Here is a 23,639-nt window from a genome sequence, read left to right on the forward strand (position 1 = left end):
TAGGTCCTTTCCAACCTTGTGATTCTATGATTCTATGAACAAAAGCAAGGTATTACACTTGGCTCTTATGCAATGTCTCTTGAGACATGACTGGGATAATGCCTTGTAAAAAAAACAGTCAAGCAATAATCCTAAATTTTGAAAACTAATTTTAAATTTGAATGCAGGAGCAAAGAGAAGTCTTCTCTGAGATAGTTTTTATTTTTTCCTGCCTAAAATTTCCTACTGTCTGCAATGGGAATAGTAGAAGAGAATTTCTAAGCAGCTTAGCTTAGTTCCATTTTCTAAAACAGCCATAGTCCAACAGAGAAATTTCAGCTGAAAGGTTTCTGGCTGTATTTTTTTTTTTTTTTTTTTTTTTTTTTTTGGTACTGAGAAATCACTGTTTTCATCTTTATAAGTCACTATTCTGTGATCTTCATGCATACAGACATATTTCTGGTGTGAGTAATAATACGCTTGGGAAAATAAAGACTCTCAAGGAAAAATTTAACCAATTACTCATGGTCAGGGTGTAATAAAGTGATAGAAAAGATAAAACTGTCTTCAAAAGCCTCAAGGCATGATGTAAAAATTACTTTATTCAGTTCCTGTAGTCAACAAGGACAAAACAAATAACAGATTTACTATTAAAAAAAAAAAAAAAAGAAAGAAAGAAAAGATATATCAAATAACAGTGACAACAAAGCCTTAGACTAGATAAGTAGTGGAACAAGCTACAGGGGAATACTGTGCATTTATTAAGACCAGGGATGTTCTGCTTTGGAACACATTTCCTCCTTATTAAAGTAATTCTGATCGTTTACAAAGATGTGACCTCTGTGAGTCTTAAAGCATTTTCTGGGCCTCTTTCCCAGTCTTCCCCACATTCACTTCATTTATCCTCAAGGTCTTTTATGCCAGGCATAACAAGAAGAAAACCCGCACTCCTTCATTTCTTGAACTAGGTGATTCTCTAAGCTTCTTTATAATCTAAAAGGCTTGGTGTTATAATGAATTATGTCTTAACACTGAATGCTAATGCCCCAGGATATAGAAGGGCAATAACTTCTAATGCTTGCTCTCTTCAAAACACATTTAAGCAATAGCAATGATTCCCAGACTAAAATACATTTTAACATTTTTTACCTTAGTATGACTGGATTGCTGATTTTATGTTTCAGCCTATAAAGAAGATAAATAAATTAAAGCAGAGTGATGTTACAGTCTAATTAAACATTTCTAAAATACAGTTTTTGATTATAGCAGTTTTACCTGTCTGAAACTATGCTCTGGTAGCTGCTGTATCAAACAGTCACATTTATATTAGTGAATGAAGTGAAAACTTCACTGGAATAGCTTATTAATTGAACATGCCACTTGGAAATGTGTTGTTTAAATTGTTTATCTTGTTGCTAAACCTGTGGGCTAATTACTTGATTTTTTGTGTGCCTTTCAAGAGGTTAAGTTTGACATCTGAAGAATTAATGTTGACTTACGCTTTTCTGGAGATTGATTAATGTTCACAAGGCCACTTGAAGATGTTTGGCACTTACACAGTGCATTATGGTGATGATCTCCAATATATACACAATCAAGCATTGAGGTGCAATGTTTTCTGAGCAGCTTGCTTCCTACCACATGACTGTTTTTCCTTTTTTTTTTTCTTTTAGTTATTCCATTTGATCTATGTTACAAGAGTATGCTTCAGCAGTTTTATTTTTAGGAATATAGTCCAGATAGTTACAAACATAATTTACAAATTAAGACATGTTGTGGAGGAAGAAGGCAATTTTGGCAGTTGTAGCTAGACAGAAAGATGCAGTTTTCAGAGTTAATGATCTTCACCTCAGTAAGACCAACTGGCTTCCAGTGGTGACTGAGTTCATGTGGAGAGGCAGGTTTATGTTTCCCTACACACCTCTAGATTGTCGCTGCCTCACCTAACACTGCTGGTGCAGTGAAAGACTTGGAATGGAATAGCAGATGGGCTACAGACCAGGAGATGTACCCCCACCAGTTCTCTCTGAGTTCTTTGAAAATGTATGCAGTAGCAGCACTTGACAGTTGCAGCCTCACTTAGCACTCTTAGGATTTCATCAGCCTGGAGGAATTGCACACGATTTTCTTGAGCAAATGGGTATCCAGTGGTTGTTTTCCTCTTTTCCTTCAAGATCTTCAAGATCATCGAGTCCAACCATTGATACATTTTAAGGGAAGTACAAAATCTTTGGGGATGTAGAAGGCAAGGGAGGAGAGATAATATTGGTAAGGTGAAGTACAAAATAGGGTTGGAGTAGTAGTTGTGCTGCATATATTTTTTAAGTCGAGGAGAGGTTGTAGGTGTGCATCTACTGGAACTTGTGCAAACAATTTAATTTCAGCACAGTTCAGAACTAGATCTGTCATGAAAGATGAGTTGCTGTTGCTCAAGGATGTGTGATACAGTGCAATTCCCTCACCTTAATCACAGCAATCTTTTTTTCTTTGTACTGATACTTATGTTGTCTTTCCCCATGTCTCATTCTTTCACCGTGTTTGGCATTTTGAGTATAGCCAGGTTTGATTCAAAGCAAATGGAGTAATTCAGAGTACTTTGATTGCCTTTTCTGAGATGGCAGAGGAGTAGCTTAAGTTTAGCTGGTTTACTTGTTTACTAGATAAGCGATCATTTTTCCTCCCCCAGCTTTGCATTTTGGTAGCTGGCCTGACTGGCTAGGCAGGGTGTCAGGCAGCCTACCTTATAGCCCACCATGCAGGTGTTGGAGGTAGCATAACAGCTTGTCATGAAAGTGCACCAAAGGAGGTATAGCACATGTACCAACACCTCTGACTGTGATACAGAGAGCTTGTGGCTGGTCTGTGCCAGCTCTGCATGGGCAGTGCAGTTGTAACCTCTTATTTATAATAGAAGAATGACTGAATACCAGGAAAATGTGTTCTCTTCCTTCCTGGCTTGCCTGCTTATTTGTTGCCTTCTCCATCTGCTCATTTATTTTTCTTCCTTGCAGTTCTCCTGCTGTTGCTCACTTGCAAGATCAAATACCAGAGGGGAAAAACAGTGTTTTTCAAAGTAGTTGTCTTGCACAGTGACCACATATCTTTTTTACGTTGCCATTTTAAACTTTTTTATTTTAATGAAGAGGTCCATGTGAGGGAAGGAGGAATGGAAGCAACTTAGGTAGCTCTTTAGGGACATAACAACTACAACAACAACAAAAATTGTAGTCTTACCAGGTTGATGTTTGCAATGTTTTCCTGAAGATTTTCACAGGCTCCTTTAAATTTTGCTTACAGATAGAGCCCTAGCCAGCCTATTTAGAGCAGAATTAATTTTCAGTGACAAATTCTCTCTTGTGAATCAAAACAGCATGGTTTGTATTTCAAATAGCAACCAGAGTTATCTTCTCAATGAAGTATCTCGGAGAAGGTCTTTGGAGAGGCATGAGCTGTACAACCTGTAGTGCAGTCTATGTAGCTTCTCAAACAAAGAAAATGGGTAATTAGTGGTAAGAGCGATCATTTTAGCAGGAATCCCTTCAGGAGAAGTCAGAGTAAGAAGTGAAACATCAGCAGTCCTGCCGTGAAAGATACTCCCTCAGGATGCTGCCCGCAGGGACAGCAAGGAGATGCACAAGTGAAGGCAGGACAGGTGCCTGCTTCAGCACATGGGCATTTCTGTCTCCAGCCCTCGCTGATCTGGGTCTGTGGAGATGTAATAGTTAGCAGAAAGAGTACAGCATTTAGGAATAAACTTTGCCAGTGAGTACTGTAGGACTAAAAAGAGAGGTTATACATTGTGACTGCCTTCATGCTGTTCTTTATGAATGCTGAGAATATCTACCTCCCCCATTGTTACTGTCATTCTTCTCGATTTGTCTGGAGATATGGATAGGCTAGTTTCTTTGAGAGCTTAGGAGAGAGAGGCTCTTACAGGGTAAGGACCAGGGTATCAACATTTAACAGGTGATGTGATAAGGTGCTTCCCTCAATAAGTTGGAGCTTAGTTGGCCTTCTGTAAATGCATCTGTTTGTGGCAATGAGCCCACAAGTAGACAGACAGTCCACGGGCTTAGAAATTGTCAGAAATGCTTTTTAAAATGTTTTTAAGCCTTCATGTAGCCATCATTGCCTTGTATAGAGGAACCTGACAGAGCAATGGTGTCAGCCCTTGTAAGATGTTTTGCAAACTATGCCTACTTTATAAACACCCCTCTGTAGTTTCTGCTTTATATGTGCAATACCTTTCTGTTCTGTATTCTTACCAGAAGTGACCGTAAATATTTCTTAGTCCCTAAGCAAATCTATCATGTTGATTTGTTAACATTCTTTAATATTGAGAGATGCTGTAGATACACTGGAGCATAAGTGCAGATCTATTTTTGCATATCTATGTCTCTTTCTCACAGAAGACATTCTTTTTTCGGTGTGACAAATATAAGCCCTTGTTTTTCATACCATTTCTCACAGTTTTCTCCTAGAAGCGCATGATTAATGCAGATTAAGTGCTCCCTCACCTCTGATAACAATGCTCTTGTTTATCCATCAGATTTCAAAAGCACGTTTTCTTACTGTTATTGATCACTGCATTTTTATGCTGGGATTAGAAGAGGAGAGAAGAAGGAATTCGAGTGCTTTCCTGCTTGGCCAGGAGAGTGCTGTGACGTATCGTAGTGGCAATTCAGAGCTATTTGTATCTAGCACCTGTTTTACCACAAATAAAAATAGACTTCTTCGGAAAGAGATGGAGAACTCTTATCAGCACAACACTGATTCTCTGCAATCTTTTTCAGTTCCTTGTTGTGTATAAGAAGCATTTTAGTGACTTTTCTCTCCTTGCACTTTGGCTTTCTGTTTACATTTCTGAACGACAGTGTTTGGTCTTCAGATCCATTGTAAGCAGAAGTCTCTGTATTTACAGATAGTTGCAAAAAGAAGTATTTTTATGAAATCAGCCCAGTATGTGGACACTACTGCTGCATTGGTCTCATTCAGTTGTTTGCCATCAGCTCTGGTTGTAACAGGATGAGTCTGCTTGGACCTCATTCTTGAACCTCCTCCCTATGGATGTAGCAGAGATGCCAACTGTGAGCAGCCGTATCTGTTGGTAGCTGTAAGTACAGGCTTTACTGACTTGTACTGCAGAAGTGGGAATTCTACTGTTTTTATTTGGGAAAGTGAGAGAGGGGAATTTTTAAACAATTGATCCTTTATTTAGTGATATCCTGGGGAGGGAAGGCATGTTTCTGATATGCAGCAATCACTTTCAAAGAAAAACTGGTTAAGTCAATGAAGAGGTTGGGGCTGCATGTACTGTAGATATCTATGTTGTCTCCTCGGGCCTGAGGCTTTGTGGAATCCTTGCTTTTCATTGCCTAGTGGAATTTATTCTCAGCCTAGAAAAAGGAAGGCAAACAGACTGTAAGAAGCCATTTATATGTACTTTTCTTCCAGTTTCTCTCAATTGCTCTCCTAATGAGAAATCTTGTTGGTTCGGAGAAATGCTGTTGCCTTACATCTTTATGAGGAGTTGGTGGTTTTACTGTGTATTAGGAATTTTGTATACTTTCTCTTCCAGCTAAATATACGATTAGGTAAGGGAAACCACTGGATGCATCTGGTCTCTTGTACCCATGTATTCCTAGATTATTTTACTACTCTGAAGATGCTACTTAGCTTGTAAGAAGGGACGCTTCTGCCCTACAGTGCATGGTCAACTCATCCCTTTTGCAAATAATGATGTGTATGCTACTGTAGTGCTGTGAACACCAAACGAATTTGGGGCCTTTTGGGTGTGTTTGCACTGGTTCTCGTATTCTCCAGGAATGAGGGTATCATGGTAACCAGCTCCGTAGTATCCTCTTTGTGGGAAATGGAAATGGGAAACAAACTGAATTCTTAATTTTTATTTGAAAAATGGATTTTGATTGGTTCTGGATAACCTTGTCAGGAATTCTGAGATGACATTTTCACATACACACACCTACTTCTGGAGAAAACTGTGGCACATCCTGCACAGTTCATCGGTCCAGTGTCTTATCCTCTTTTTTTTTTTTTTCAATGCAGGCGAAACAAAACTCTTAAATAATACATAGATTTTGAGTTCAACAAATGCAGCTTAGCTCTTTGTATTATTTTACTGTGTCTCAAAGCTTAGGTGCTTGCATCTTACTCTTTCAGTTCAAAGTAGAAAAGACCAGTGGCTTCAGTTTGAATCACAGTCAATCCTAAACTGCACTGTTCCCTAAGAATACCATGACTGGTAGCATCATTACTACTCCATAAACTGGCAGAGTGATGCGAAATTGGTTGTACAAGATAAAAATGAGGGCCAGAACCATCACCAAGGTTTTTTTGCGTGATAGATTTCAAAGCCGAATGCTGATGATTCTCACTAATTATAATCATTGAATGTGGACATCTTTCTTCCTTTATTTGTTTGTTTGTTTATTTATTTATTAATACTGGGAAGGGGCAGAATGTGATAAGCAACTGTTCCCTGCTAAAATAAATATAAATAAATAAATTTTAAAAAGTGACATCTTTTTCGATGATTCCTGCACACATTCAGAAAAATATATACATCAGTGAATATACCAGGTTTTAGGTATGGTGTTCTAGAAATAATTTTATAAATAATTGATTCTTCCAGTAAGGGATTGACCTGCGAGTCATTTTTTCATGAGTCTATTCATGAAACATTCTCCTATGTGTGAACTCCAAAGCAAAGATAAAATTTGACCTAAAATATGCATACCAAGCAACTGCAGTATGCATTTGCCTGTCAGTAAGATAGAGCTCATGCTTTGGCAATTTGTCCCATCTCTAATGTGATCTTCAGACTTACTAATACATTGAAAAGATTCCCATAGGGAGGGATCAACACTGCCACAGTACAACTCATGCTTGATAGCAGTATGAATCAGGAAGTGCCACTTGAAAGAATTCAAAAGGGAAGCTGTCTCTTGAAATTAACAGTATTTTGTTGTTGTTATTCTTTCTTTGTATATCTCTAGAGCTGAGAATCTAGAGCTGGATTCTTACAGAAAGCCATGAGATTGATGTTAAAACCATGTCTTCTACTTTCTTTTGAGAGACAAAAGAGGGATTTAATCTGAGACTTCACCATTAAATAAATAAATAGATAATTAAATAAATTGACCTGAGAATGGAGAAGGTTTATTACTCTAACACCTTTCCAGAACTATCTGCCTATGACCGCTCAACTTATGAACTGTAACTGGTGCTGCTATCCCTGCTGCCTGCAGTGGGTCCCACCCTGGGGTGCCGGCCCATCCTCTGCACATGCCCAGCGAGCGCTGCAGGTGCCACTGGGGCAGGATGGGGCTGCCCATCAGGTGGTACCAGCATGGCTGCTGCCAGCATGGCCGCTGCAAGAGATGAGGTGAGGAGGGCCCGAGGAGCTGCCGCTCTGCTGCCTGTGGGTGCCGGGGAAGCTCCTGCTGTGCAGGGCTGGTTGTAAACCTGGGTCCCGTGTGAGGTGGAAGAGCAGAAGTGGCAGCCGAGACCTGGCTGCTGCTTGGTGGCAGCAGGGAGGGAGCCAGAGGCTGGCACATCTCCCTCTGTGCTGCTGCAGCAGGGACTGGCAGGGCTGGAGCAGCACTGGTTTAGGTGGTGGTTTTGTTAGGGTGCTTGAGTGGCAGGGGCCCCATGGGTCTCTGTGCTGTCATCCTTTGGTGCTGCCAGCAGGCTCCTGTATTACCCAGTTGCTGCTCCCTGCATGGGCTGGGCACCTGGTCTGCTCCTCAGATGGCTCTCATTCAGGTCTCCCTGCAGGGCAGGGGCAGCCACCTCTAATCTCCTCCAGGCAGCTCCTTGCTGGCAGTGTTCAGGAAGTTGTGGATCATCTCTTGTGAAGCATGGGTGAGAGGAGAGTGACTGAAAAATGCGAAGGAAAGGAGTTAGTTGCTGTCCATTTGGCACTGAAAGACAGCAAGATACACGAAAGAAGATTTCTAATTGCTGAAGACAACAGTGAGTATTAAAAAGGTCCATTAGATTAATCCTACAGCTTAAACTGACTAAAATAAGATATGTTGCAAATATATTAAAACAAATAAACTCTTCTTATCCTGATTTATTTATCTTTCCATTCCCTGAGTTCAAACTGGGATATAACCCAAATTTATTTCATCCAAATTTGTACTGTTCAGCAGTGCTACTTCTAAAATACCCTGAGACGGCCAGAGAAAGAAATGGAGATCAGGGGCAGCACTGAGCCCTGCTCTCTGTGACAGTGACAGGGCCTGAGGGATTGGCATGGAACTGTGTCAGGGGAGGGGCAGCTGGGGGTTAGGGACAGGGTCTGCACCAGAGGCTGCCCAGGGCAGTCGTCATGGCCTCAAGCTGCTGGAGTTCAAGAAGCATTTGGACAACACTTTCAGACATAGGGTTTGAATTTTGGGTGGTCCTTTGTGGAGCCAGGAGCTCTTTCTTGTGGGTTCCTTCCGACGTGGGATATTTTGCACTGCTATGATTCTGCGATTACTGCACTGCCATTGTTAGTGGCCTGACTTGCCTTAAACCACATTGCTTCCCTATCAAGTTACAGAAGGGTGGCCAGAGATATTTCAAATTATTGCCAGCAGACTACAGGGATCAATGGTGTGAAGAACTTGGCAATTGCAGTATTTCTGCAGTACTAGATGAACGTTTTCTTATGCGCTGTATGTATTGCTGAGAGAATTTTTGATTGCGTATATATAAAAATGGTCATGGCTGTACTTATTTTTACTTTATCTCATCTTCAGGGAGAAGCAGAAATTGCAGTGCTCTTTCTCCTGGGAGAGCTAGTGAGAATTAGTTACTCTTTGATTGTCTCCTGTTATTGCAAATAATAATCCCAGAGGAGGCCAGTGGAGATTATATTTCCAAAGTCCATATTGCACCATTCATTTATGTATCTTGCTGCATTTTAGAAACTGCAGTGGATCTCTCAGCAACTCCCTTCCTTCCCTATCAAATATTAGCAACTCCATTTTGTGAAATCAGGGACAAAAAGCAGCAGGGATAAATGAGTCACTCAGAATTAAACAGCAGCTTGGTAATGGAAACATAGATCCGTATGGAGAGTTGATCACACAAATTCCAGGTATTTTTCAGTCAGGGAAGTGTTTCCGAGCCCCTCTCTCATTGAAGCTTTGCAAACTGCTTTCCCAAGACTCTGCGGCTCTGCTTCCCTCATCTCAAATGCATTTTGGCATGCTTTGCTTGATGAGTTTTGTGGTATGAAGGATCTGTTAATACCACCACCATTGCAGAGCTTGCTTCTTAACAGATGGTCTGTCTGTCCCTTTACATGTGGCAAGATTAATGCTAGGGGGCCATATTTATGTGGCTAGTATACATGCATGTTTTTAAGTTATAAACATACATGGCTAACTACATTATTTGATTGATTTAAGCTGTTCACCTGGTCTTCAAATATTTGAGAATACACAGCAACGTTATCACTTTCATCATCTACTAAGCAATATCTGTTCTGCTTGTGTGTTGTAGGCCAATTGTACATAGCTGACATCCACAATGAGGCTTTTCATTTGTGATTAGTAAATTGTCTTTGACGTACATTCCCAATGTGATGGATCCAAGCCTTAAATTTACAGAAGAGTGAAAAAACTACTGAATTGTTGATCTGTGGGGAAACTAATTTTATGCATAGAAGAGGAAGTAGACTGTGGAGTTTATAAAGCATTAAACCTTTTTCTTCCTGTATTTCATAATTATTAATCAAAGAAGTCTCTCTAGAACACTTAATATAAGCATGTACTGTAATTGTTGGCTAAAATATGCCTGTATAACTTCTATTGTCTCTTCATTCTTAGCAGCAACACGAGCTGTGTGTAAAATGCAAGTTTGGCTCTTGTGTTCAAGGGTTTGGTCATTCATTATGTCATGCAGTTGTTTAATGGCCAAGGCTTTGCAAGGGTTTCTAGGATCCTTGTTTTGATGTATATAGCAGAACCCAGGCTCTAGTGTTAGACTTCACCTAGTTTTCAGTATTTTTATTTGAGCATAACTCTGTAGACATGCACATTTATACCTACTGTATTGCCTTCTACAGACAAAATTATCTTTATTTGGCCTGTGAGATGGTATTTTATTTAGTACAGCAGAATATCAGTGCTTTTTACTTGTTTCTTCTGTAGTGCAAACAGTGAAGTCAAGATTTTGCCACGAAAAGAAAAACTCTTGGCGTCAACATTTAGATTCTTGAAAAATATGAAGGCCGATCATCTTCTGAGTCTTCCCATGTCTTCTTGAGATGTCTTATGTATTATCTCTTTACAAGAGGACAAAAATCTTAAAGATTCCTTCTTTCTGGAAAAAGACTACTTAAATTGCCCCAAACTTGTTCCCCCTGGCACCATGGATGCATTTTGAAAATAACGGGTAGCACTGTGTGCTTGTCTGTTGTTGCAGTTTCAAGGGGAAAGAAGGATCATCTCAGTGCTACTTCCAAGTATTGTGCAAAATAAATCAAAGGAGAAAAAAGTTGTACTCAGAATTTTCCCTCTTCCAAGTGGAAATTGCTTATAGTTCATTTCTTAAGGTGAAGGAAAAGATGTAAAAGCACCATACTCTCCAATCTGTTTGAGTGTTTAAGCAGAAAAAGTGTGACTTCCAGCTGTAAGGGCAACATCAGCACCAGTTGCCTTGGATTCTTACTGGTTTGAGCTGTGAGAGGTGACACCTCAGCCTGATGTCTGTGGTTCTCTTAGCATTTCCTGGAGTCTGTCTTGCAGGCAGAAATACGTATTGTCTGTATTACATTCACCACAGCAACACTGACATTTAAATCTCTGTTGTACTCCAAGTCAAACAGTTATTGCAACATCAGAGTGCACTTGTGCCCTTCCAAGACAGGCTTATGCAAATATGCAAATAACTGCTCTTGACAGTGCTAGAAGAAATTTGTCCCTGATGGTGTTGTTTCTTATGGGAAAGAGCATTCAGATACAGAGTGAAAAATGAAGAAAAAAAACTCTTCTTTCTCAATTTGTTTTCCTATTTTCTATTTTCTGTACTAATCAACGGAAGAGCAACCCAACATATTGTATCCATTTACTGTTTGAACAGTCAGGGATGCTTGAATGCCTTTCTCGTAATTTAGTAATTGTTTCAGAGAAACACTAAAAGTATGCATTGAAGTAACCACATAAACTCCCAGATAGACATTAGCTCCGCTCCTTCCCTTCCCTTCCCTTCCCTTCCCTTCCCTCCCCTCCCCTCCCCTCCCCTCCCCTCCCCTCCCCTCCCCTCCCCTCCTCTCCCCTCTTCTTTTTTTTTTGCCACTGCAATTTATGCTGAGAAATGAACTAAGCTTCTTCCTCAAAGTCACAGCTATAGATCAGCTAGAAGCTTGAAGGACTACTTAAATCCTGATAGGTGACACATTGATCTACAGCTTCAAGAACAGTGCCGAGAAAGTAAAATCAACAAGATCTTCATCTGATTTATGTAGGCTGGAGCTTTCTTCTGTGACTTGCCTTGCCTTTAAAAGGTGATCTCATGGAGGTATAATTAAAACTTGATGATGTTATTAAATAATCATGATGATTTGTGTCCCTGTGTTGCAGCCATATGTATGTTTTTGCGTTGCTTACAAATGTGGCTACTTCCTGCTTGTGAAAATGAAGGTTACAGTGTACTTACTGGGCTTAAGGCCAGAAAATTTTCATGCAGCTCTTTTGTGAAAGGTCTCCAAATTATTCTAATGCTTGATCTCTGTTTCTGTTTACAATTAGTCAAACTGCAAGTTAGTGAAAAAAACAAATCCAAGAAGTTTTGACAACTGAGCAGCTTCTAAATCTGCCCACTCTGTGGAGAGAGGCAATACCCTGACAGCAGAGATGTTGACTTAGGGCTGGAGGCAGTGGAATTTGTGACTCAGTATTTACTGTGATCTGAAAACCACTGGTAACTCAGTTTTTCCTTTTCTTCATCCTCATGTTGCTTGAATAATGGAGAAAGAAGGTGTTGGGTCATGGTTCCTCTCATTAGATGTTTAGAAACTGAGCAGAACATAGACCAGACCTGCAGCCTATAGACCTGCATATAGACCTGCAGCTCTAATATAAAGATTGCTGATGTGCTTCATTTATGATGTTCCAACTGAATTAAATTACTTGGGCTAGAGTTTTTGAAATATACAAAAAGCTGCCTTTGAAATCAATTATGGATGTTTTTCACTCAGAGGAAGACCAGAAAGGCCAGTGTGCACTGGGGTTATTGCCTTGTTTCACACTGTGATTTACAGTGACAATACAGGCTACATTCATTTGCTTGGTGTTATTTTATTTCTTCTCATCATTATAGTATTTCATGACTTAGAGACAAGTGCCCTCTGAGAATCTGTTCTGTTGTGTCTCTAACATTATTACAGGCTGAAGGTCTGATTATTGGAAGTGCTGAGCCCTTGCAGCTCTTGCTGAATGAATGGAAACTGAAGGTGCTCTGAAAATCATGCCTGAGGTGTTTTAAAGCGATTGAGCACTGCCTCATAAATATAGGTCTCTGCTTTGACTAATTCCTCCTTGTCAGCACATCCTTTTAAGTAAATGGCGTTTATTTGATTAGAATGAAACCTACGCTCCAAAATTAACTCTCATCTTCGCTACGTAGCTGAGGATTTGATTAGATCTTAGTAAATCTGGTGTTACAATTAAGCCTCGAATGTACAATTAAGCTTCAGAGATTTGCTTTGTAACTGGAATATTGCATCTTGAGAAAGATCAGAAACCATATTTCTTGGAGGCTTCAGGTGATTGTAAGCACATCTGGTGTTCCTTTGGTGTTTGTAGCAGCTACTAACACGGCAGAAGTTACTAAACGTGTTGGAAGGGTACTTTTGTGGCTAAAAGAAGGTACTAAGACCAAGAGCTGGAAGCTCATACAAGGAGTTAGCCTGCCTGTACCATTCACATTCTCTTCATTCTAATTTCTCTGGTTTCACTGAGAGGAAGAAAATAGCATGTAATGATGCTTCAAGGAAAAGGGTATTTTATCACAATGCTACTACCATTCTTGAAGAGGATGAAACATACCTAAGCTATGGCTGTTTGATCCTGAAGGAAGGGAAGATGCTGCTGTATGGGCATGTGAGTGGCTACTGAAAAAGACCAGAAGAGTACTGGATGGAAAACTGAGAGACGAAACTGAGAGATTTGAGAACAGGGTACATGATAAAGAACTGAGTCAACTTGACTGTTCTTCTTAAGGAAGATAAATGTGCAGCCTACTGAGGTGGCCCTCCAAGCCATGGCAGGGTTTAAAGATCCTCTTCTGCCCTTGGCTAAAGCTCCTTTTGTTCCCAGGTTCTCAGAGAGGCCCCATGTTCAGTGTTACTTCAGCTCTACCCTTAGTTTTTGAAAATACATTCTTCACTCAAGGAGATTCATAGCAGTCTTATCAAAGTAAACTCTTCCTTCCTAGAATCATCATTATAGTATTCTTTTATTTTGCCTTCCTTAAAGCCTGCATTTGATTTTTATAAATGTTTTGTGTGTGTTTGCGTTTTTTTTTTTCTTTGCCCATCTCACATAAGGGACAGATGACATAAGATCCATTTATTTTGTTTCCAGATATTTTCAAAGAACAAATTTAATTGGTTATATTTTCATCCATATGTCTATCTAGATTTCTCTGTTTACCTCTGTGGTATGTCCACATACAGTATGGTAGCTAATCAGCTGTGTCAGCAGAGCTTCATATTTCAGTACATTGATCTAATATTATTTGACCACAACAACCCCAGGCAACACTACAGGCTTGGAACAGAGTGGCTTGAGGACTGTGTGAAAGAAATGGACCTAAGGGTGTTGGTTGACACAGCTAAACGTGAGCCAGCAGTGTGCCCAGGTTGCCAAGAAGGCCTATAGCATTCTGGCTTGTATCAGAAATAATGTAGCCAGCAGGAGCAGGGAAGTGATCATCTCCCTGTACTTGGCTTTGGTTGAGTGAGTACCTCGAGTACTGTGTTGAATTTTAGGCCCCTCAGTACACAGACTTCGAGGCCCTGGAGCGCGTTCAGAGAAGGACAGTGAAGCTGGTGAGAGATCTGAAGCACAAGACTTATGAGGAGCAGCTGAGGGAACTGGGATTATTCAGTCTGGAAAAGGGGAAGCTCAGGGAAGACCTTATTGCTCTCTGCAACCTCCTGAAAGGAGTTTCTGGCAAAGGTGGCAGTTGGCTTCTTCTCCCTAGTAACTAGTGACAGAACGAGAGGTAATGGCCTCAAGTTCAGGTTGACTATTAGGAAACATTTTTTCTCTGGAAGATAATGTTTTGACAACCTTTGCTACTAGAACTAGGATTCCCATAAATTATGGTTTGTGACAGGTTGTACTGTATGCATGTTTGAGGGGATTTTTGTGGTTGTTTTTATTTTTATTTTTTTTTACTCACGCCTTTAAATGTTTTATTCCACTACTCCTTGTTTTTCTGTTTTTAGCCAGTGAGACGTGCAACGATTTCCATCCCATGTTCTTCACACATGACAGATCGTTTGAGGAGTTCTTCTGTATCTGCATTCAGCTCTTGAACAAGACATGGAAGGAAATGAGGGCAACTTCAGAGGACTTCAATAAGGCAAGAAAAGGGGTGGGAAGGGAATCACTGGGCAGAATGGTGAAACAAGACCATTCTTCCCTAGCGGTACAGAGATTTACTGATCCCCCTTCTGCTGAATACTGTGGGGTGTCTTCTGTTCAGATTCTCTATACATTGGAGGGGCAACATTTAGAAAGCAGAAGTTGGAATGCGAGGTATTAGAGAAGTTCGTAGACCTTTTTCAATCATCTTTAACTGCAGACTGAAAATAAAAACCTGGCTTGAGGCGAAATTCTGCCTTTTTATGTTAGCAATATTATGCTGAAGTGCTGCAGCCTCTAATGTTGTAAATAATGCAAAGAGAGTGCTGCAGTGATAATTTTGTGTATCCCTTTCATTTCATACAAGCACTAAAGTGGTAAAATATTCAAGAGGGGTCACCATCCTGACAAAGTGCTGTACAGTATGGCCCGCTGAAACAAAACAGAACAAACAACTATTGTTACTGCACCCCTTTCATTGTAAGAGAAATCTGAAAGTTTCAGCCAATCTTCTGACTGACAACAAAGCTGTTGAGTATAAGGCTGTGTGTCTTTATGGGCCCTAGGCATCCTGGTTTAACTGTGTAACGTAAGAAGAGGCTGAACAGTATGTTTGGCATTTTGCAAGTAGGACAAAATTGTGCTTATGTGACCTGCTGGCATCTTTATCATTTTTGGGATCCTTCAACCGAGTCTTGAGCCTCTACCTGAGACCAGATGTTGACTATAGACATATTGCTTGAGTATGAAAAGTGAGACTGCTGCACTGTGTCATTGTCTCCCAAAGAAGTGCTCTGTTATCACCAGATGTGAATGTTATGCATAAACTAGTAAGGATGATCATGCCTAACTTCTAACTGGAACAGCTCTTAATGAAATGGCCTAAGTGTCCATTTTCCACTGAGGAGGAAAGGTGAATTGTTAGGGCACAGTATAAAATAACCTTTGTTGATTTCTTCTTGGTAAGATACTTCTAGTTAGCAGCAATACCTGAACTCTGGCAAAAAAAAAAAAAAAAACAAAGGGAAGTCCAAAATGCCAAGTGTTGGGGCAGGATAACCTAGAGGCTTGTTCTTGTGTGGAATTTTTGCTACACTTCTCTTTCCAAATGATACAAAACTGCAGAGAGAGAAATAGCAAGATAAACTACTGAAGAATGTAGAAAATGAGTATTAAGGACTTAAAAGTAATAACTTTTTTTTTAATAGACTGCTTCATAATATGTGGTTGTTTTAAACAAGTGTATTAACAACTGCCTATTGCTTATAGGCCTTCTTTCTCAGGAGAGGGATTTGTGTATAAAACTTTCTAACAACTTTATTTGGAATATTATTAGTAATCCATGGAAATTCAGGTAAAAGTGGGCCTATTTCTGGCAACAGCCAAGATCATCCTAAGAGGAAATACAGAAATTTGCTTGTTAGAGTTAGACTTTGGAACTTTGGAAGATCAGGTAGTTTCTCCTCAGATCTGATAAGTGACTTAGTTATGTTTTTATGTTACTGAAAATCTAGTGACTTTACCCGACAGTTCTTCTAAAACATGCAGGCTGGCAGTAGATTCTGCTGCCTGTGTCATGGAAGACATAGACAGCCTTTAACTTCACTGAATAAATGTTTATACTCTTGCAGCCCAGAAGGCCAGCACTATCCTGCACTGTATCATAAGAGGGGTGGCCAGCATGATGAGGAAGGTGATTGTTCCTCTGTACTCTACCCTCGTGAGGCCCCATCTGGAGTACTGCATCCAGGTCTGGGGCCTCCAGCTCAGGAGAGATGTGGAGCTTTTAGAGAGGGTCCACAGGAGGGCTGTGATTAGAGGGCTGAAGCACCTCTCCTATGAAAACAGGCTTGAAGGAGCTTGGCTTGTTTATCTTGGAGAAGAGAAGACGCTGGGGTGACCTCATTATGGCCTTCCAGTATTTAAATGGAGATTATAAACAGGAGTGAAATCAACTTTTTACATGAGTAGATTGTGAAAGGAAAAGGAGGAATGGTTTTAAACTAAAGGAGGAGGAATTTAGATTAGATGTAGGGGAAGTTTTTCACTGAGAGAGTGGTGAGGTGCTGGCACAGGCTGCCCAAAGGATATGTGGATGCCCTATCCCTGGAGGTGTTCAAGGCCAGGCTAGATGGGGCCCTGAGCAACCTGATCTAGTGCTTAACCTAGTGACTGGCAACCCTAGTCACAGCAGGGGAGTTGGAACTAGGTGATCTTTGAGGTCCCTTCCAACCCAAGCCATTCTGTGATTCTTTGAAACATGAGAATTGTGGGTGATGCTTGAAAGACCTATCCAGGATCTCTGCCTGCTGAAATCATTCTTGGTTTTGTAAGCCTTTTCATTAAGGGAAGGGAATGCTAAACTCCTATGGTTTTCATTTCTAGCAGTTCAGTTATGGTCTGCTTATCTAAATCTTTTCTCTTAATCATAGGATTTTTCTGCTCTTAGCCACTTCAGATAACGTGTAATGGTGATATGCATTACTCAGCTGATAAACTGTCTTAAAGGGATCTCTGAGTAAGGTAAACTATGTTGTCATGTGGGCTTGTCAAGCACTTCTGGATTTGTGGAGGATGAGATGTTATGTAGTGGCACCCAAAGTTTACTCATCTGGTTGGTACCTGACAGCTGCCAGTGCTGAAGACTTTACCAAACCAAACCAAGCAACATTGTTTTTAATCATTACCTGGCAAGCAGCTTTGCTGATCTTAGCATGTTAATATTCTTTCTTCATCCTTTCTGTGTGCTGAGTACCTGTTCTTTATGCAGTATGTTTTGCAAACTTGGCAAGCATAAGCTGTATGGACCCAGGGAACGTTTGGCCTACCCTTTCAGGTGTGAATGGGAGTAAAGCAAAGACCTTACAAGATGCAGTAACTTAGCTGATGGTGAAGAATTCTCTTTTCTCCTATCTTTATATTACTATTATGCAGATTCGGTAACTTGATTGTCTTGGCAATGTGTGGAACATCACTTGGCTAAAGTCTACTATCTACCTGAGTGATGGAATCATTTATTTTCTTTCTTCTTCCCTTCCTACTCCAAAATACACAAAACAAAATTGGAAGCTCTTGGTATATATTGTGTGGTAGCTCTTTATTGAGACCTGGGGATTCCATTAAAAAGCTCATCTGCTTGCTTTAATCTTTAATCATAATTGAAGAGAAGGAGCTTTATAGTTGAATTTTAAACTTTTGATTAGTCACAAGAGATTGCATAGGAGAGGTGGTAGGAGGTCTGTGTGCAAATGGGAAGATTTATTTCCTCGTGTCCTGCACTGAAGAGTTACAGGTGCTTCAAAGAAGTGAAGTGATCTAATACTTCCCCACAGGTTAGAATCATAGAATCGTTTGAGTTGGAAGGGACCGCTAAGGGTCAGCTATTCCAACTGCCCTGCAATGAACAGGGGCATCTACATCTCAGTCAGATTGCTCTGAACCCAGTCCAGTCTAACCTTGAATGTCTGCAGGGATGGGGTATCCACCACATCTCTGGCAACCTACTCCTGTGCTTCACTATCCTTATCATTTAAAAAAAACAACTTTTTCCCTATATCCAGTCTAAATCTCCCTTCTTTCAGTTTGAAACCTTGTCCTATCACAACAGCCTGTGTGAAGAGTTTGTCCCCTTCTTTCTTACAGCCCTCCTTTTCATACTGAAAGGCTGCTATTAGGTCACTTTGGAGCCTTCTTTTCTCCAAGCTGAACAGCGCCAGTTCTCAGCTTGTCCTTGTAGGGGAATTGTCCATCCCTTTGGTCATTTTTGTGGCACTCCTTTGGATGCACTCCAACAGATCCATGTCTCTCCTGTACTGAGGACTCCACATCTGCACACAGTACTCCAGGTGAGGTCTCACCAGCACAGAGTAGAGGGGCAGGATCACCATCCTCGATCTGCTGGCCATGCTTCTTTTGATGCATCCCAGGATACGGTTGGCTTCGTGGGCTGAAGGCATGCTGGTGGCTCACGTCCAGCTTGGCATCCGCCAGAACACCAACATCCTTTTTAGCAGAAAGGTGCTCTATCCTTTTATCCCCCAGCTTGTATTGATAGTGGAATTTGTCACAACATGGGTGCAAGACCTTTCACTTGGGTTTGCTGAAAGTCATGAGATTCACCTGGACCCACTGCTTGAGCCTGTCTAGGTCTCTCTGGATGGCATCCCGTCCCTTCCAACTACACCACGCAGCTTGGTGTCATCTGCAAACTTGCTGAAGGTGCACTCAATCCCATTGTTGATGTCACTAATGAAGATATTAAACAACATTAGTGCCAGCACTGACACCTGAGGGGCACCACTCATCACTGATCTCCTTCTGGACATTGAGTCATTGACCACCACTCTCTGTGTGCGATCTTACAACCAGTTTCTCCTCCGTTTGACATCCACTCATCAAATCCATATCTTTCTAATTTGAGTGAAGGATGTTATGAGGCACTGTCAAAGGCCTTACTGAAGTCCATATAGATGATATCGGTGTCTCTTTCCTTGTCCATTCATGAAGTTACACCATCATAGAAGACCACTAGATTGTTCAGGCAAGACCTGCCCTTGGTGAAGCTATGCTGGCTGTCCTGTATCACCTCCCTGTCTTCCATGTGCCTTAGCATAGGTTCCAGGAGTATCTGTTCCACGATGTTCCTTGGCACAGAGGCCAACGGATTGATAGTTTCTTGGGTCATCCTTTTTTCCTTCTTAAAAATGGGTGTGATGTTGCCTTTTTTTCCAGTCACCAGGGACTTCACCCGACTTCCACTTTTCAAATATCATTGTGAGTAGCTTGGCGACTGCATCAGTCAATTCCCTCAGGACTCTAGGATGCATCTCACTGTGACCTATATACTTATAGGTGTTCAGGTTTCTCAGGTGGTCATGTACCTGATCTTTGCTTGCAGGTTTCAGAGCTTATTCAAAGATTAAGTCTTTCTTTTGGCAGTAATATTGCAGACTATGCTTCCATGGTTCCACAGTCCATCTTGTAGAGGTTCCATATAGGTTTGTTGATTTTTTACAAACCTTAGTAAATAAATAAAAAGGCACTTTTTTCATAGCTGGAAGAATGTGGTGGTGTTTTAGTGAGACATTTATGATCTTGTGCTTTGTCTCTCTGATTCTCATTTATTAAAACAGACACTTTTTGTCAGGCTTAACCCCCTTGCATTAACAAAACTCCTTGGATCTCTGTGGTGATAGTATGATGCTGTCAGACTTAAAACCTTTTTTAAAGTCTCTCAGTATACTAGTGGATGTCTGAATAGAATAATTTAGTCAGGCAGCTAAACATATATTTTGCTTTTGTAATATTTTAAGACATGCATAATTCATGTCTGGTGAGTTTTCTAGAGAAATTAAGATACAATGGGATAGACAGACATGCAAGTGGCAACAATTCCATTTGAAACCTTTTTGTTTTTCTTTGAGCTTACAGATGATCAAAGGACACTTAACAAGCTCTATCCTCCACAGTCATTTGTGAGCAGACAGCATACTTTATGATTTTGAAAATATAAAGCTTGGAGACAAGATTATATAATTCTACATGTTTTATTGCAGCAGAAAAAAACATTGGGTATCGCTTTGGGAGTCAGTGCTGACTGTAAGAAAGCTGATGTATCTTATACTCCAGCATCTAGAATTCTTCATCACCAGCCTGCCAATTTAAATGGGTATCTGTCAGTCAATTTTTCCTTCTGCAGGGGCCAGCTGTATTCTTCTTGGCCTGGTCAGGGTATCCAGGCTCTACTGTCACACAGGCTATGATGTACTTAAGTTGGCCAGTTATATTTTTAACATGATAGTCAGTGGAATATTTGGTACTGGTCCCACACTGTAATATTCCCCCTATGGGGCCAAATTGAAATGTACTCCCAAAGGAAAATTGTATTGATCTCCACTAGTTATAGTTAGGTGAATGCCCCTGTGTTGTCCTAACGAGAGTTTATTTAGAGAGAGATATCCTGTGTTACTGATCTTCTTGTAAAATACACTCACTTGTTGTGAGACAAGGAGACTGAGGAGACTGCAGATAGGAGATGCAGGGGATGTGATTATCCTCTCACCTCTATTCTCCAAAGATTTGTCTGCTGATTTTTATGAATTTGAAGTTTACATACTAATGGGAAGAAAGGTATCTTGTCTTCTTAGACCTGCAAAACAATATGAGATCTGCTAATTCTCCGCTTAGTGCCATCTTAAAAGCAAAACAAACAACAACAGCAACAAAAAAAAAAAGGAGGATAAGGGTAAAAATTACTGATTCCATCCCCACTATGTAAGAAAAAATGAATTACTTGATTCAACAACCAAGGTTTTGAATCAGTTTTGTAGACAGTAAACATAATGATAGCTATTTTTATTAGTCTATAGCGTAGTTTTAAGTTTTTAGATGGCAAAAAATCACTAGTCATAACAAGACACAGATTATCTTTTCAACAGAACTAAAGCTGAGCTATGTGAAAAACTGTGGTGTACAGTGCTTGAAATCAAAATCTACTGCACTCACTGAAACAATAGGTTTAGGACATGGAAAAGAAGACGAAGGTCAGCTAATGGTGCCACTGACGCATTTTCCTCATTACTGAGAATTCAATTTATTTTGCCCTTTGGACATATGTTTGAGATCACCGAAGTATAAAATACCAATTTTAAAATGTTCTATGAAAATGTATTTTGTATTGGTGTAACACCTCCAAAAATCTGTTTTCAGTATCTTGGCATAGCTTGCCCTAGTCCTACACCAGCAGACCTGCGTACCCTGGAGTAGTTGTGCTTATGATGTAGAATCACAGAATCATAGAATCATTGGAACAGACCTTTAAATGTCATTTAGTCCAACTCCCCTGCAATGAACAGGGGTACCTGCAGCTAGATCAGTTGCTCAGAGCCCCATCCAGCCTGACCTTGAATGTCTCCAGGGACAGAGGCATCCATTACCTCTCTAGGCAACCTGTTCCAGGGTTTCTACACTTACTGTAAAAAAATAAATAATTCCTTATATCCAGTCAAAGTCTCTCTTCTTATAGTTTGAAAGCAGCAATGATATGTTCTTACAGCAGCAACTGGCTGTGTATCTGGCCATGTCGGTGACAAGCCAAACTTTGGCACTGGGTCTGTGCAGAAGAGGGGCCTACTCTGCAAGGGGATGATATATGACTCTGATGGGTAGAAAAAGGAAAGCACTTTGTTGTGCAGTAATCGGTATAGCAGATATTGCTCACAGTGGCAGCAGATGCAAACAATAAATGCCCTACGTGAGTCCTGTAATTAAATACCAGAGCAGACAGTGAGGCACTTGATAACCACAGAAGATGTTTATTGCTCATGCTCAGACTCTGTGAACATTTTTCCTTGCTCTATGACAAGATAACAGAAAAGGTAACCAAGCATAACATAAAAATGAGAAATACTATTTCTTTCCCGGATGATGGTTCCAGGAAATGCTGCACCACAGGTTTCTCAGCTTCTTAGTGTACTGAAGGCAGCTGTAGAGTGAATCACTGGGTTCAGAGTGTGACTGAATCTTCACGGGCAGGATTTTAAGGAGGGACGCTGTGTAAGTAGTGTTTTGTGTGGAAACAAGTGTGGTGGACCCACGTCACCATGAAGTAGTACAAGCTGGCTGTGGGGAAGCAGAGGTCTGAGGGGTGTGTTTGGAAAAGTTCAGGACAGCAACACAAGGTGATGGTGATATAGGAGCTGTCACTTGCTTGCTGGGTGTCCTACAAACAGCTGACACTCCAGGGACAGAACGTGCATGGATCCTGTTCAAAATGCCCCCCTAACTGACATCTTGTCCCAGTTTTTTGTGCTAGGCTGTGTCATGGCAGCTCCATGGGCTCTGCCTTGCAGCAGGCCAGTAAGGGAAGCAGGTTTCCTCCTGTACTTGGGTGATCCCCTCTAGCAGCAGTAACAGCACCTCACAATTTTCTCCTTGATAAAACCACTTTACAGGAGGCAAAGGTGTCTTGGCAGTGAAATGGCAGCAGGGCCAAGAGCAGCAACGGGGATTCTGTCCAGCTGCTCCAGCCTCCTCCATCGGGCACGCTGCAGATCCATCCTCGTGGCAGTGCTTGAGCCTGTCTGGTCCTGCTGTTCCCCGCCATGCGCAGGGATGTGGGGAGGACAGTGCCAAAGGGAAGAACAATTTTCTTAAACAGGAGAAAAAAAATAAGTTAAAACAAACCAACTTGCAAGTCAAATCCTTTGGTCTTTCTGTGAACCTGTCTGCCACTTGCTTTTCCTTTCAGTTATTAAGGAGGGGAGAGGGTGGTAAATAGTTCTTCCACAGATGTTACCCAAAGCATGTGGTGTTTTCTTATCAATGTCTCACTAGTCACAAGCAGATGCATTTATCTTCATTTGAGAGCACTTTTGGAAGAATTCTCTTTGTGTTTTACTTGTGGGAAAGACTGGGCCAGCGGAATGATTACACCTCTCTATTAGCTTTATTGCACCTTCCCTTGGCAGTGCTTTGTTTATATCAGACAGGGATACTGCAACTAAATTATTCTCACATAGAGTGAATTCAGTATTCCCCCGGCTCAGGGAGATTAGCGCAAATTAAATTCCACATTTTCACACCTGAAGCCATTAGCATTTTAGTAACTTCTATTGGAAGCAAATCATTGCTATAAATATATTGTGTCATTAATTGTGTAACGTATGAATTTATCAAATTTTTTTAGAGCACTTAACAGTTTGAAAGCCTGCTGCATATCTTGTACAGAAAACGTGACTTTTTAATTGAAAAAAATCCCCCTTTGACTACCAAGGAGATCCCCTGGCAAGGGGAGGGGAGGACAGGATGGTTGTCAGATCTATTCTATTCGTAATCACTTGCTTAAGGTGGGTCTGGTTAAAGCAGTGCAGTTTAATGCAGCGTAGGGAGAGCCTTTCTAAGATCTTTTCCTAGCATTTGGTCACTGTTTCCTCTGTGCTTTTTGTGGCCTGGATACTGCAAGTTTATTTCTTCATCAGCTGCTCATTTGGGAATGGCACTGTTTTGACTTCTCCATCTCTGTGCATTTATCCACACCTGTCAGATCTT

At 40.8% G+C, this 23,639-nt stretch overlaps 1 protein-coding gene across 29 annotated transcripts in view; it reads left to right on the top strand.

Annotated features, from left to right (window-relative positions):
- Window positions 1-23,639, top strand: part of ELMO1 (engulfment and cell motility 1) — a 300,794-nt gene that overhangs the window by 181,545 nt on the left and 95,610 nt on the right. For all 29 annotated transcript variants that reach the window (XM_040682976.2, XM_046923664.1, XM_040682996.2 and 26 more), the window contains one exon: window positions 14,453-14,589. In XM_040682976.2, the coding sequence (XP_040538910.1) occupies window positions 14,453-14,589 (137 nt within the window). The remainder of the gene's footprint in view (window positions 1-14,452; window positions 14,590-23,639) is intronic.

The sequence above is a fragment of the Gallus gallus genome, chromosome 2 (assembly GCF_016699485.2).
Source record: "Gallus gallus isolate bGalGal1 chromosome 2, bGalGal1.mat.broiler.GRCg7b, whole genome shotgun sequence".
NCBI lineage: Eukaryota > Metazoa > Chordata > Aves > Galliformes > Phasianidae > Gallus > Gallus gallus.